Below are 15832 nucleotides of genomic sequence, written 5' to 3'. Positions count from 1 at the left end.
ACATGCGGCCCGCCAAGGACATTTATCTGGCCCGCCGGGTGCCGCTGCCTGTCCTGCTTAGCAGCCGACTTCTCCCGGGCCCGCAGTGTGCATAGGAATTTGTTCATAGTTTTTTTTTTTAAACTATAGTCTGGCCCTCCAACGGTCTGAGGGACAGTGAACTGGCCCCCTGTTGAAAAAGTTTGAGGACCTCTGGTGTAGATGATCCAGCAATTGTGTTCCTAGACATGTACCCCAGAAAAATGAAATCTAATGTATACTATTGCTCAAGCAGCTTTATTTTTAGTAGCCCAAAATTGAAAGCAACCAAAATGTACAACAGTAGATGAATAGTTACCAAGCTATAGTATATCCATGGAACACTGCTCAGCAATAAAAGAGAACAAACTATTGATATATTCAAGAATTTGGATGGATCTCAAGGGCATTATTTTGAGTGATAAAAGCCAACCTCAAAAAGTCACATACTATGTGGTTCTATATGTGTAATATTCCTGAAATGACAAAATTATAGAGATAGAAAACAGATTAATGGTTGCCTAATTTAGGGAAGGCTGGGGAAAGAAAGTAGGTGTAAGTATGAAGGGGTAGAATACGGAGCTCTTTGTGGTGATGGAGCAGTTCTGTATCTTGACTGAGGTGGTGGTTACAGGAATCTATCCTATATAATAAAAGGCTAATATGCAAATCGACTGAACGGTAGAATGATCGGTCGCTACAATGTGCACTGACCACCAGGGGACAGACGCTCAATGCAAGAGCTGCACCCTGGTGGTCAGTGCACTCCTACAGGGGGAGAACCGCTCAGCCAGAAGCCAGACTCATGGCTGGCGAGCGCAGCGGCAGTGGCAGGAGCATCTCCTGCCTCTGCGGTAGTGCTCAGGATGTCTGACTGCCGCTCGGCGGGGAACGGGCCTAAGTCGTCAGTCGGACATCCCCCGAGGGCTCCCGGACTGCGAGAGGGCGCAGGCTGCGCTGAGGGGGAACCGTCCCCGAGTGCACAAATTTCATGCAACAGGGCCTCTAGTATGTGATAAAATGACACAGAACTACATACACTTTTTACATACGTCAATTTCCTGGCTTTTACACTGTACTATACTTATATGCGATGTAACTAATGGTAGAAACTGGTGATGAATACCGGGGACCTGTCAGTATTATCGTTGCAACTTCCTATGAATATATAATTATTTCAAAATAATTCAAAAATAGCCATCAAAATTAAAATGTTGTTTTTTTCAAAACAGAAGTCTATTCATAAAAGTTTAGTTTTTCAGGAAACATTGTGAGTATGCCCTAGTGCCAGGCTCTCTGCCAGGTACAGAGAAAGACAACTCATATCCTCAACCAGCTCTCTCTCTTTAGTGTTAGAAAGTAAGTCAGACAATGTCACACAGGAAGGTAATATGATTCTGCACTCTGAAGAAGGAATTCTGCTCACCAAAACCAATACCTGCATCAAGCTGCTGCTCCCCGTTCATTTCCACAGCACACGGACTATCTCCTTCCCATACAAAGGGCCTTACAGTTCTGCTATGATCTGAAGATTACTTGCAGGTCTCAAGCATCCGTCAATGGGCATCCAAGGCTCCAAATAAAATGAAAGTGCTAAAAATAAAAACAGAACATATAAATAGCCTGAAGTCCAAGTGTGTTTACTCATTCATAAGACATGGCATTCCAGTGGGTTGAGAGGGCAGATAAAACAAAAACACATTGGCAGTATAGATGAGATTAGAGAAAATATCAATACCTTTTCTAATATTGAAGACTGTGTGTGTGTGTATGTGTGTGTGTATGTGTGTAGAGAGAGCATGCTATCAAGATCTTGATATCTAAAAATCACAAGAGATTAACATATATTTGAATCACTACCCTTTAAACTTAGATTATAATACTTAGCTCCTTAATTCCTATCCATAAAAACTCTAACTCTTTTTTTTTTTTAATATATTTTATTGGTATTTTTACAGAGAGGAAGGGAGAGGGATAGAGAGCTTAGAAACATCGATGAGAGAGAAACATCGATCAGCCGCCTCCTGCACACCTCCCACTGGGGATGTGCCCGCAACCAAGGTACATGCCCTTGACCGGAATCGAACCCGGGACCCTTCAGTCCGCAGGCCGACGCTCTATCCACTGAGCCAAACCGGTTTCGGCAAAACTCTAACTCTTAATGAATATATGAGGGTGGAGGGTTACCTTTCAATGTTCTGTCTTACCTAATGAATGATACTTAAGATACAGTGTATTACCTTATTCAGTTTTCCATTCCACTTACCTAAAATACTATGCAGAACCAAAAAGTATCAACTATATTAGTTTACAATTATACTTATAAAAGAGAACCCCTCCAAAATAAGCTCTGAACCCATTTATTCTTTTTTAAAAGTTTTATTGGAATATAATTCACATATCAAAATTTACCATTTTAAGTATACAATTCAATAATTTTTAGTAAATTTACAGAGTTGTGTAACCATCACTCTAATCCAATGTTAAAATATTTACATCACTCTGTGTTCATTGTTTACTTGGCTATGTGACTTTTAACAAATGACTCGACTTATTTGTGCCAATGGCATCATTTGTAAAAGGAAAAAACTGTACCTACTTCACTGGACAGAAGAGCACTTAGCACAGAGCTGGCTACATAGAAAACACTGAGTTAATTCTTCAAGTTACTATGACAGTAATTTAGTGTATCATCTCTACATACAGTATAAAGTCTTAACACTTCATCATGGGTTTGATATAACAAAGCTAGTGCTAAGTAAATACCTGTAGGTTTGCTATGCTTTGAAGATGTCACCACTGCTTATATTCATAAACTCTTGAAATATGCCAGCATATTTGAGAACCACACAGTACAAAATAATAACAGCAGCAACAACAAATTAAGTTTCAAAGCCAAAAAGACATGAGTTGGGAGAAATGCAAGTCCTATGTAGCTGAAAAGTGAACACTGTGATACCCTTTCTCTTTTCTTTTTTAAGCAGAGAAGCTTTATTCTGCTTTAAATTTAATTTATTATTATTTTTTTAAATATAGTTTATTGATTTTTTTACAGAGAGGAAGGGAGAGGGACAGAGAGTTAGAAACATCGATCAGCCGCCTCCTGCACACCTCCTATGGGGATGTGCCCACAACCAAGGTACATGCCCCTAACTGGAATCGAACCTGGGACCTTTCAGTCCACAGGCCGACGCTCTATCCACTGAGCCAAACCAGTTAGGGCATAATTTAATTTTTTCCATCATCATTTATCCCCACATACCCTCTTCTACCTTCCCCAAACCCCCCTCCCTCCTACAATCATCACACTGTTGTCCATGTCCATGAGTTCCTTTTTGTTCTTTTTTGTTCAATCTTACATTACTTAATTTTAACCAAAGAACAATCAACCAGCTCATTGCATTAATAGGATCATGAGAAATAAACTGATGAAGCCTTTTGCCGTGGAACATGTTAGATCTCTCTCTTTATTGCTAGTTTGCTACCTTCTTACGTAGTGATGGAGAAAAAAAGCCATAAAATATCCAGCTTAGAATATGGACATTTAATTCACCTTTCATTTTTTTCCTTTTATTCCATCTATTTCCTATTCATGTTAAGTTGTTTTACGCTCTTTATTTTATTGTTGAGTTTGGTAGCATACTTCCTTTTTTGGTGACTAGAATATATCAAAAGTTATTTATTCAAATAAGTTATCCTGAACTAAATGATCTGGACCTTGCTCATTTTATTTAGAATATTTCAGTAAACTAAATAGATGCCTATATAGTTATAGGGGATGCAAATAAGACTTGAAGCCAGAATGAGCCATACTAAAATCTGAAACACTTCTAAGAAATATAAATAAAAATGTAAAAAGCTAAGTGTGCAAAACAAGCTTTGATTACACATGCACATAAACACAAAACCCAGTTAGAATAAAAATCACACTGAATTCACTATTTCATTTTTAGTGATACATCAAACAAAACCACCATGGAATAATTAACCTTTTAACAGGTTTTTTAAAAGATTTAAAAGCCACCTGAACAACAATCGAGTCCACACATGCAATCCACACTCTAAGCCAGCCGTGGGCAAACTACGGCCCGGGGGCCGGATCCGGCTGTTCTATCCGGTTCTCTTGCTCTCCCCTCCGCTCCTTTACTTTGAATTTATATTAGTTCACACAAACACTCCATCCATGCTTTTGTTCCGGCCCTCCGGTCCAGTTTAAGAACCCATTGTGGCCCTCGAGTCAAAAAGTTTGCCCACCCCTGCGTCTAAGCCTATACTACGCTTAGTGTTAATGAACTTTGTTTCCAAGGCTTAGAATGAAACAATGAGTAAGAATATGTGAAAAGTTACAATAATGCGAGAGAGACTTCTGTAGGATGATTCCTCAGCCAAATGACCTGACATGTCCAACAAATAACTTTTAAAGCACTTAGGAAGGACAGGAAGTCAGTGTGGCTCTAAAGATATATGTATCCAGTATGTATGGTGGTTGCAACAAAATACTTTAATTCAATAAACATTTACCTGGCAGTTTATCTAGGTAGGTAGGTAGGTAGGTAGGTAGGTAGGTAGGTCGATGTATTGATCGATCAATCGATAGAGTAAGTTATGGAAAATTTCCATTGAAATCTTTGAATTTACACTCCTATCCCTCTACTCAACAGATGAAAATCCAATAATAATTCCAAATACACTCTTAAATTTGGTAAGTGCAAACATTCAGCAAATCAGATGCTCTTGTTTTTGGCAGATCTGCAGTTGGCCCTAACCTTGACAGGAAGCTAGTGGTACAGTCACTGTATTTTTTATTTCCTAACACCTATAGATTTCTGTTGACTTTTCACTCTCTACAAGTCAATCATCACTCCCTGATCTTGTACATGTCCTATTTGACAGATTATCTTAATTAAATATTGTGCTTCCATCTGTCAAATGCCAAATAACTTACCTATTAGGGGTAGAGATCTATTGCTTCATTAGTTGTTTGTTGCTGTTGTTTTTAATCTGCTACATGTCTAACTATGGAGATAAAAATATAAGTCTGATAGCCCACCAGTGTAGCTCAGTGGTTAAGCAACAACCTATGAATCAGGTGGTCGAGGTTTGATTCCCAGTAGGGGCACATGCTCAGCTCGGGTTGCGGGCTCAATCCCCAGTGGGGAACGTGCAGGAGGCAGCCAATCAATGATTCTCTCTCATCATTGATGTTTCTATTTCTCTCCCTCTTTCTTCCTCTTTGAAACCAATTAAAATATGAACACAGTGTGGTATTAGTACAAGAAAAGCCAAGTACATGGATAACGTAGAATAAGATTGAGAAGTAGATCCATTTACATGAGAGTATAGTCTGTGATCAAATGGAATCGCATATCAATTGTGAAAGGGTGAACAAACAAATAGCGTGTAAGAATTGGAAAACTATTCAGAGAAGGGAAAAAATTAGATCCTTATTTCATGCTGTCACATTAAAAAATTCTAGGTGAATTAAAAGAGCAAAACATGAAAAACAAGACTCCAAACAAATTAAAAAGAAAACACAAGAGAATATAGTAGTTATAAGCATAACTTTGGGGTATACTTCTTAAGCAAGGAAGCCATAAAATAGATTACATTTGACCACATAAACATTTAAAATTTCTGATTGGCAAAAACAACTTTAAAAGCCAAGCTTCCGACTAGAAGAAAATATTTCCAACATTTATAATAGACAAAGGATTAATAGCCATAATCACAGCAGAAAGCCCATATTCATCAATGAAGAAAAAAACAAACCTAATAGGGGAAAAAAAGGTATGAACAGAAATTTTACAAAAGAAATGCAATTGACCAATAATGATAATATGTTCAACATCAATAGCTACGAGTTATTTTTCAATCAGACTGGCAAAAATAAAAGATTAATAACATCCAATTTGGGAGAAGATGTGGAGAAACGGATGCTCTCCTTACCAGGTGAAGAGCACAGATGGTACAAGCTTTTCATAGAGACTCAGGAGGAAAGCACAGAAGCAAAGCCTTTGCACTAAGGAGCAGGAAGCTTCTGCCTCACCCCAGGGGCAGAGAGAAGCAGTGATTCACGTGCCCAGATCCCTGGAGGCTGCCTCTTGTCCAATCATTCACAAAATTTTAACTCTCTTTCTCCTCAAAGCCTTCAAAGGGTGATTTTAAGGCCAGATGCTTTGGGTTTTTGCCCTTTTGTTTTGTTATATTAAGCACACAGGTATTTTTAAAAACTTTGTTAGACTTTAAAGACTCCTAGACTATAATCACAGGGGCTGTGAAATTTTCACTGGAATTTTATAAAGAATTTAAGGCCCTAAAATAAGCAGATTATCAGTTGTGAATACCAAGGACCTTTGGATAGCTTACTATCCCTCAAAATCACTGCATGCACCTACACAGCATCTATATCTATACTAACAAAAGGGTAATATTCTAATTAGACCAGGTCAACCGGACATCTTCCGGACGTCCGACTTCCTTCCAGACAGTTAGTGGGCGACCAGGCCAGCAGTTAGGCGGGAACCAGGCCAGCAAGGGGGGGGGGGAGCAGTTCGGGGGTGACCAGGCCAGCAGGGGGGCAGTTAAGGGGTGACCAGGCCAGCAGGGGGGCAGTTAGGGGACGACCAGGCTGGCAGAGAACCAGTTAGGGGGCGATAAGGTCAGCAAGGAGAGCAGTTAGGGGGTGACCAGGCCACAGGGAGGCAGTTAGGGAAGACCAGGCCAGCAGAGGAGCAGTTAGGGGGCGGCCAGTCTGGCAGGGGACCATTTAGGGGGCAATCAGGCCGGCAAGCAGAAGCAGTTAGGGGTAATCAGGCAAGCAGGTAAGCCAGCAAGAGAGCAGTTAGGGGGTGACCAGGCCGGCAGGGGAGCAGTTAGGGGGCGGCCAGGCCAGCAGGGGGGGCAGTTAGGGGGTAGTCAGGCACTAAGCAAATGTTTGAAAATAAGACAGTGATTTGAGTATGAAGTATTTAAGTATTGAGGGGGGAGCAAAAGGAAAAAATGTTTATATTTTGAACTTCATCACTTATCATTTGATGAATGGAAAAATTATTTTCTTTTCTTCATACTTTACCCCACTCTGTCAATATCTCTTCAAAATTGCAATGTTGACCGGGTAAACCCTACTGTAGTAATGTTTATTTATTAGGTTTATTTGTTTTACAGTGTGCTAATGTCAAAATTCCCAAGGCCAAAATTCCATAATGTGTAAAAGTTCTCATCATAGTATTTGCTGAAGTTGCGAACACTTTCCTTCCCTTCTTTCTTACTTTTTAAAAATATATATATATTTTTTTTATTGATTTCAGAGAGGAAGGGATAGAGGGATAGAAACATCAATGATGAGAGAGAATCATTGATCAGCTGCCTCCTACTCGCCCCCTATTGGGGATTAAGACTGCAACCTGGGCACATGCACTGACCGGAATTGACCTACTGGTTGATAGGTTGTTGCTCAACCACTGAGCCATACCAGCTGAGCTCTTTCCCTTCCTTCTTGACGAGACTTTTCAGTAAGGTGGCTCTTTGAAATCTAACTAGCAATCTGAATTTGTTTGACATTTTCTTAAAGATTCAGTCAAGTGTTTGAATGGCTTATTGATCTTTTTATTTCTTAAAAGGTTGCTTTGAGAGGAATCTGAAGTAAGCTTATGACTTTTTCATAGTTAGATTTGACAGGAAGGCTCTTCAATCATTGGGTTTTGGTTTCCAAGTCAGCGAGGATTGACTGAGTGTCCTGTCAACTGACTGTAGGCCATGAAATTCCAACCTTGATGTGGCTAAGCTTGTGATAATCTTCAAATTATCATTTTGGAAGAATTTAGTGTAAACTTAAACAACTGAACCAAATTCTTTTTCATACTTTAATAGGGAATAATACTGTATTTATAGTCTCAGGTCCTGTGAGAAAATATTGAGGAAAAACATGTTGATGCAGTGTGTGCTTGGTTTTTCCTGAGTGAGGGGCTGTATTTTGACCAACTAGCTCATTTATTTTCTGAACAGCTTAAATACAATTAAAATAATCTTGTTTTCTCTACCCTCTCCACATCCTAAAAAACAACCAGCCTTTGGAACACAAGCTGGATATTTTTTCCTCTGAGAAAAATTAATAACCAGTTATTTGCCTTATGGCTGCTTTTTGTTAATCTGCAAATAACAAGGCTTTGAATTCTTTTCCACTCGTTTTGATGACTTCAGGCACCTGTCTCTGTTTCAATGATAGTTATGTCCAAGAATGAAAAGTTTTATATTTTGTAAAGATGATTTTTAAATAAAACATGAAAACTAGTGTAGTATAGTCAGTATTATTAAGGATTGAAAATCATATACTTTTGTATTACATGCTAGAAAGTGGAATAGATTGGTAACTGCTGATCTTAGAAAACTGGCAACCATTGTAGTGTTGTATTTAAGTTTACTTAAATAATTAATGGCAGGAGAAAAACATAGTTTTTAGGGGGAAAAGAGGAGGAGCATTGGGGTTTTGTTGTTGTTTAAAAGGTGTAGAGATTTAACCAAAAATATATAGAGAGACATAACATAGGCACTTCTGGTTTTCAGAGGACGTTTACTGACTTCAAACTCTACTTCATTACATGACCGTGGAAGATGTTTCACCCTTTTGAGGGGTCTCGATATCTTTATCAATGAAAGTGGAAAAAACACCTTTTTTATAGAGTGGCTGTGAGGATGAAATAAGATGGCATGTTTGAGATGCCTATCAGATTATAAACACTCAAAACTAGTTCTCTCCCATTTCCAAGCAATCTACTTACAGATTCCTTAATCTATTCCTTAATAGATTACTTAACAAGTGTACATCTTAGTGAGCCTTCAAAGTAGGCTTCCTGATCTCAAACACTCCTCAGGCTTAAGGGATGTTAAAGATCCTTTACGCTGACACCCTTGCTTTACAGATAAGGAAATGAGACTGGACTTACACAAGGCAAGGCGAAGCGTCTCCCATCACAGAGACACAACATTGGTCTGGAGCACCAGGCACCTGACATGCTCCCATTTCATCTTCTCTGAAGGAAGTGTTATTATTTTACAGGGGAGGAAATCAAGGCTCAAGCAATATTAAGAAACTTACTCAGAATTCAGGTCTCTCTTACTCTAAAATTCATAAATTTTCCCAGTGTTATCTCTGTCATTTCCAAATGTGAATAAGAAAGACACAACACCCGTGTTTGAAAGGTATTTCTGTACCCTATGCACTCAAGAAATTATTCCGTTACACAGTTCTCAAAATGTTATCTGTGTAAAACAAATCATTTAACCACTAAGTCTTTGTCCATCAGCATCCTCAGCAATTCACAATGATCCTGTCTACTCTCCTATCCCAAACTTGTTTACTAAAAATCAGCAACAGTGTTATATGAGATAAATTTCTCAAAATGTCTTTCTACTTTAAGCAGTTTCTCTTATTCCTGCTGTTTAAAGAAAGGTTCTCGACCTGGCGTCCTAGGGTCCATGAAGAGAACTCAGGGGTCTGTGGATTTGAATGAAAGTTTTTACATTTGCTTTCACTAACCTCAAATAGAAGTTTAAGATTTCCTTCCAATAAGAGTGTAGGCAACAAATCACAGGAACATCAGTAGTAACTTTGCCACCACCGAACAAATATTTTCCTATCACATTACAGTTTATACAGATCTATATATAACTGATTTCCTTTTTAATTCTGTGTAATTTTCTTTTTTTTTAATCCTCACCCGAGGATATGTTTTATTGATTTTTTAGATAGAGAGGAAGAGGGAGGGAGAGAGAAAGAAACATCAATGTGAGAAACATTGATCGGTTGCCTCCTATATACACCGAGGTATGTGTCCTGACCAGGAATCAAGCCCACAACATTTTGGTGTACAGGACAACGCGCCAATCAACTGAGCCAACCAGCCAGGGCAATCCTATGTATTTTATTTATTTAAAACCATTAATCGAGCCCTGACTGGTTTGGCTCAGTGGATAGAGCGTCGGCCTGCGGACTGAAGGGTCCCAGGTTCGATTCTGGTCAGGGGCATGTACCTTGGTTGCAGGCGCATCCCCAGTAGGGGGTGTGCAGGAGGCAGCTGATCGATGTTTCTCTCTCATCGATGTTTCTAACTCTCTGTCCCTCTCCTTTCCTCTCTGTAAAATATCAATAAAATATATTTTTTAAAAAAATCATTAATCGAGAACAAGTCCACCAGCTTCACTAGTTTACCAAAGGGATACATGAATACCAAAAGGCTTAAGAAGGGTTTTTTGTTTTGTTTTGTATTTTAATCCTCACTCCAGGTTATTTTTTCCATTGATTTCTAGAGAGAGTGGAAAGGAAGGGGGAAGGGTAGAGAAACTTCCACATGAGAGACACATCCATTGGTTGCCTCCCGCACTTGCCCCAACTGGCGCAACCTAGGCATGTGCCCTTGACCAGAAATCAAACCCTCTGGCCACAAGCTGACACTCTAACCACTGAGCAAAACCGGCCAGACAAAAAGAAAAAAAGAAAGCCGGCCAGGACAAGAACCCCTAGTTTTGAACAACCATGTTGTTAATCGACTGAGAATTTGAGAGAATACAGAGGGAAAAAGTTTGGCTTTTAAACACATGAGTCACTTACACATTCAACTTGTTCCTATACCAGCGGTTTGCCGCTCTGTTGACTAATGAGTTTGCCGACCCCTGGGATAGGGGCTTAATCACAAGGAACAACAACAGCCTGTAATTATTGGAATCGAGAGTCTAGGTCAGTGGTCGGCAAACTCATTAGTCAACAGAGCAGCAAACCACGGCTCGCGAGCCGCAATTTGCTGACCACTAACCTACACCAGTGGTCGGCAAACTGCGGCTCATGAGCCACATGCGGCTCTTTGGCCCCTTGAGTGTGGCTCTTCCACAAAATACCACGGCCTGGGTGAATCTATTTTGAAGAAGTGGCGTTAGAAGAAGTTTAAGTTTAAAAAATTTGGCTCTCAAAAGAAATTTCAATCGTTGTACTGTTGATATTTGGCTCTGTTGACTAATGAGTTTGCCGACCACTGACCTACACTATTAGAAACCTGTATGTTTACATTTTCTTGACCGTTCTCCTGATTTACCTCCATCCTCTACTGAGCACCTCCTTTGTTTCTGGCACTACCCTAGGGATGGCTGAGCATGATGCAAAGCTCAGTCTTGCCCTAAAGGGTTTTACAGTATGGATAGAGCCACGGCAAATATTTTTGAAATGCAGGAAGAGAAGGGAGCATTAGCTGTGGGTCAAGATAGCTGCAAAGAGCTTCACCAAAAAGCAAAGCATGAACTTCATCTTGAAGGATGAACAGAACTATGAAAAGGTAAAGAACGGAGTGAAAGACATTCCAAGAAGGGCCAACAACATGCAAAAGGCAGCAAGGCAGGCATCAGCTGTGTGTGTGTATTTGTGTGTGTGTAGGAAGGGGACATGCTTGCATGTAAGGTGACAGGGAAGATCAGTCTGCTGGTGTACAGGATAAACAAGGCCACACAGAAGAGTCTACATAGCATGCAGAAGTTATATACTACACAAAAGGCAACAAACAGGAAAGATTTGAGAATTACTACATTTTAAAGTTTGTCTGTCTGCTCTCTCACACACACACACACAGTTAAAGGACAGTTAGGACTAGAGGCAGACCAGCAGGGAGGTGCTGGGCTAGCCCAGATATGAAAAGCTGAAGGCCTGGTTGAAAGGCAGAGAAGCAGCCATCAGAACGGTAAGAAAGACTGAACCTAAGAGACACTGTAAAGTAGGAAGCAACAGAAAAATCAGAAATGACTCCAAATTCTATCATGTAAAAGGCCAAATAGTAGTGAAGAAGAACTGAGCTGGGACTGGGGGCATGCCAAAGACTGGTGCATTCCACTGTGACTTCTATGGATTCTGGGGTCAAGAGAGGGCCACCCAGGTTTAGAGTTCCGGAAGTAGCTAAAAACCAGGCTGCTGTCAGACAACAAAGTATGAGACAGGCTACGCTGTAAATTTACAAGTCAGCCCGCAGAGTGCAAGTAGCTATATATCAGAAAAACCCAAGGAGAAAGAACAGAGAATGAAGAACAGGAGGTAAGAAAAAAGGGGGAAAGGAATTAACGCTTTTTGTCATCCACTATGAGAGTCACTCATACACATTAAATAGAGAGGAAATTAGAAAACCTCCTCACAAAGAGTGTACCATCAACAAAGCCAAATAGGAAAGGAAGGAGAAAGAAGACTGAGAAATGGCACTAGATCTCCAAGGCAAAGACCACAGCACCCCTGGGAGACTTCCTGCTGTGTGGAAGAAGCAGAGGCTGTGAGGATAGGGCTGAGAATGGGTAGGCACAAAGTGAATACAATGAATGAAAAGTAAGTGTATATTTAGGTATCTGGGCAACAAATGAGTAAGGCCTCTTAAAGAGGGCAGCAATGTCAGGCAGTTCTTATAATCCTTTTTTTTATTATTATTATTAGCAAAACACTGACCAATAAACTCAAAGGTTAGGGCCCATCATGCATATGACTTAGGGTGCTAAAATTAAAGGGAAATGACTGACACAATTTAGTTTTTGCAGGCTCAATTCCATGACCAACAAATGGAGTTCAGCTATAAATATAACAAAATAGCATATACTAATTAAAGCATATTCCACCTGCTTTACAGCTGAAAAGCTAACATCTCTCAAAACTGAATGCTAAAGAGACTAACAACAAAAATACAAAGATTGTTATGCTATAAAAAATTACAAATATTTCATTCCACTTTTCCCAAATCCTAAACCACATTTTTACAAGTAAAATATCTGAAAGACCAATCACAATCATCTAGAAACTTGCTATAGGACTAGTAGTGCTAGAGGAATTGATTATAATGGCAAAAACACTTACTGGCTGAATGAAAAAGAACATTTTCTATCTGATTCCAGTGCTGAGCCTTAAATGCAGACAGTCCAACCCAGTCATAACTTATGCATTAGTTACAACTTATGCATTAGTCTATATTCAAAATAATAAAAATAGCCATTCTTCAATCCTCCCCCTGAAGAATAAGCTCTTCTACAGAGGGAACCATAAGTAATATATACACTTAGAATGGGCAGAATATGACATGAGAACAACTCTTAGTGGCATATGACTGGGTTGTTCAAAGCTGACCAGAGGCAAATATTCTGCTAAATTCACCTTTCTATCCACTACTGGTTCTGAATTGCTTAATACTGAACAGAATGCAAGAATATGCCATAAGACAAAAGAATTCTGAACAACAGATTCCTATGGATTCTTAAATTCATTTGAAATGTAGGAGACATTTACTATACTTTCTGAGTCATTGATTCAGGATGCAAACCTCATGCTTTACAAAGCACGGCCTGGGGCCATCTTACCACATATTAAAAAAGCATTTTTTCAGGTAAGGACATATTAATGATTTTCAATAAAAGAATAGGAAATAATAAAATGTTGATTTTATTATCATTTTCCCCTGCTTTTATCAGAAACATTCTTACATATTACTATAACAAAAAAGTACATTTTGTTTTAGAATACATTTAACCAGGACACCTAAACATCTTCTGTGAGGAATTTTTAATTACTTATACCTCAAAGTAACAGAATAATCTAGAATTAACAAAAAGCAGTGTAACTCATATGAATTAAGGGTGATTTAAGCCCTGGCTGGTTTTTGTTCAGTGGTTAGAGGGCCAGCTGTGGACCAAAGGGTCGAGGGTAGGATTCCCTATCAAGGACACGTACCTGTTGTAGGTTCAATCCCCAGCCGCGTCAGGGTGCCTGTGGGAGGCAACCAATCAATGTGTGTCTCTCTCTCTCTCATCGATGTTTCTCTCTTTTTCTCTCCACCCCTCCTCCCTCACTTCCACTCTCTCTCTAAAGATCAATGGAAAAAAATATCCTCGTGTGAGGATTAAAAAATAAAAATGATTTAAAATTGCATCAGTTATGTCACATTTCAGAAAATGATTATAACTAAACATATTAATATGTTTACTCTTATTTTTTCTTTCCCCAAACTGCTCTCACAATTTTGTTACTCTTAGATAATAATCAGTTAACTAGTAGCTGTAATTACTTCAAGAAGGAACACGGCTAACTTATGAAGAATTTTTTTTTAATGTATTGAGGTCAGGGAGGAAGGGAAGTATGCGAGGCACTCTGCAATATGGTAACCGCATCCATTCCACCCCCCTTTGAAATATTCCCATAGCAAAGGTCAGAAAATGAAGGTTGAAGAAGTTAATTTAACTGCCCAAGGTTATACAACTACTAAAGGACAGCCAAATCGAAAATATAAGTTCTTTCTCCATCATACCAAGCTGCAATTCAAAACCATAATCTTTACACGTAAGCTTTTATAGTTAATTTTACAACACTCTTTATTCTCACATCACAAAATCAGATGTCCAGTCCCTAGGACACAGGATGGGAGTTTTGAGAAGAGACAGGCCCTTCATGAGTGCTGATGGAGGAGTGAATAGACACAGCTAGCATAAACGTCAATACAGCAGAGAGAAATCATGAAGCTGGCGGACCCCACCCCAAAGCATAAAGCAACTTCACCTCAACAAAAGTCATTTAAAAAGCCAAAATCATTTCTGAATCAGATAAAAAAAACACTTCCACATACTCACTGCCTTTAAATATCTGCATGTGATAAATTTGTAATGGAATCTCACTGTGTTTTAATTTCTGTTTCCTCATGTAAAGCCATAAGATGGCTATAAAAAGTGAGACAGGAGATACCTGTAATACTATCAACAATAAAAAATACATTTAAAAAGAGAGAGAGAAAGAGAGCAAAATGTGGACAGACTGATCTGAAACAAATATAAAATGATACTGAACATCAACTGTAATTGAAATTTTTTAAAAAAAGAAAATGTGACAAACTAAAAGCCTCTTACATTTCTGGTGGGATGCAACCGCTTTGGAAAACAGTTTTGCATTTTTTTCAAAAAGTTAAATATAAAGTTTCCATATGACCCAGCAATTCCACTCCTAGGTACATTCAACTAAGAGAAATAAAAATATTACACACAAAAACTTGTACATGAATGTCCATAACAGCATTATTTATCACAACCCAAATTTCCATCAAATAATGAATAAATAAAATGTGATACATCCAGAAAGTAGAATATTATCTAGCAATAAAAAGAAATGAAGCACTAATACATGCTACAACATAGATGAATCTCAAAAACTTTATACTATGTTAAAAAAGCAAATCACAAAAGATCACATATATCATTTATACAAAATGTCCAGAATAGGCAAACTAGAGATAGAAAGTGGATTGGTGGTTGCCTCAGGTCAAGGAGGAAGGGCCGAGGAGGCAGGCGGAGGAGGAACAGGGAGTAACTGCTAATGGGTACAAAGTTTCTTTTTGGAATAATGAAAATGTGCTAAAATTAAGTTGATGATGAGGGCTGCACAATTCTATAAATATACTAAAAAACACTGAATTGTATACTTTAAATAGGTGAACTTTATAACATGTAAACCATAACTCAATTAAGCTATCCCAGTGGTCGGCAAACTGCGGCTCGCAAGCCACATGTGGCTCACAAGCCGCGGTTTGCCGCTCTGTTGACTAATGAGTTTGCCAACCACTGAGCTATCCTATATAATAAAAGGCTAATATGCAAATAGACCAAACAGCGAAACAACTGGAACAACCGAACGACCAGTCCCTATGACATGCGCTGACCGGGGGGCGTGTGCGGAACATGGCAGGCGTTGGCCACAGCGGGATAATGAAGGTGAGCAGGAATGCCAGACTAAGGCGGAGCGCCGGTTGCTGTCATCAGGGCGAGC

At 39.2% G+C, this 15832-nt stretch overlaps 1 protein-coding gene across 4 annotated transcripts in view; it reads right to left on the bottom strand.

Moving 5' to 3' along the window:
* SFMBT1 (Scm like with four mbt domains 1) overlaps positions 1–15832 on the bottom strand; it is a 112501-nt gene that overhangs the window by 61525 nt on the left and 35144 nt on the right. For 2 of the 4 annotated variants that reach the window (XM_080672188.1, XM_080672187.1), the window contains exon 2: positions 1457–1611. In XM_080672188.1, the coding sequence (XP_080528314.1) occupies positions 1457–1484 (28 nt within the window). In that variant the 5' untranslated portion in view covers positions 1485–1611. Of the gene's footprint in view, positions 1–1444; positions 1612–15832 lie in introns of all 4 variants that reach the window. The other 2 variants (XM_080672186.1, XM_080672185.1) reach the window with 1 other exon arrangement.

The sequence above is a fragment of the Plecotus auritus genome, assembly GCF_963455305.1.
Source record: "Plecotus auritus genome assembly, chromosome: 6".
Lineage (NCBI taxonomy): Eukaryota > Metazoa > Chordata > Mammalia > Chiroptera > Vespertilionidae > Plecotus > Plecotus auritus.
Note: the sequence above shows the minus strand (reverse complement) of the source record. Positions and strands in the feature narration are given on the sequence as shown.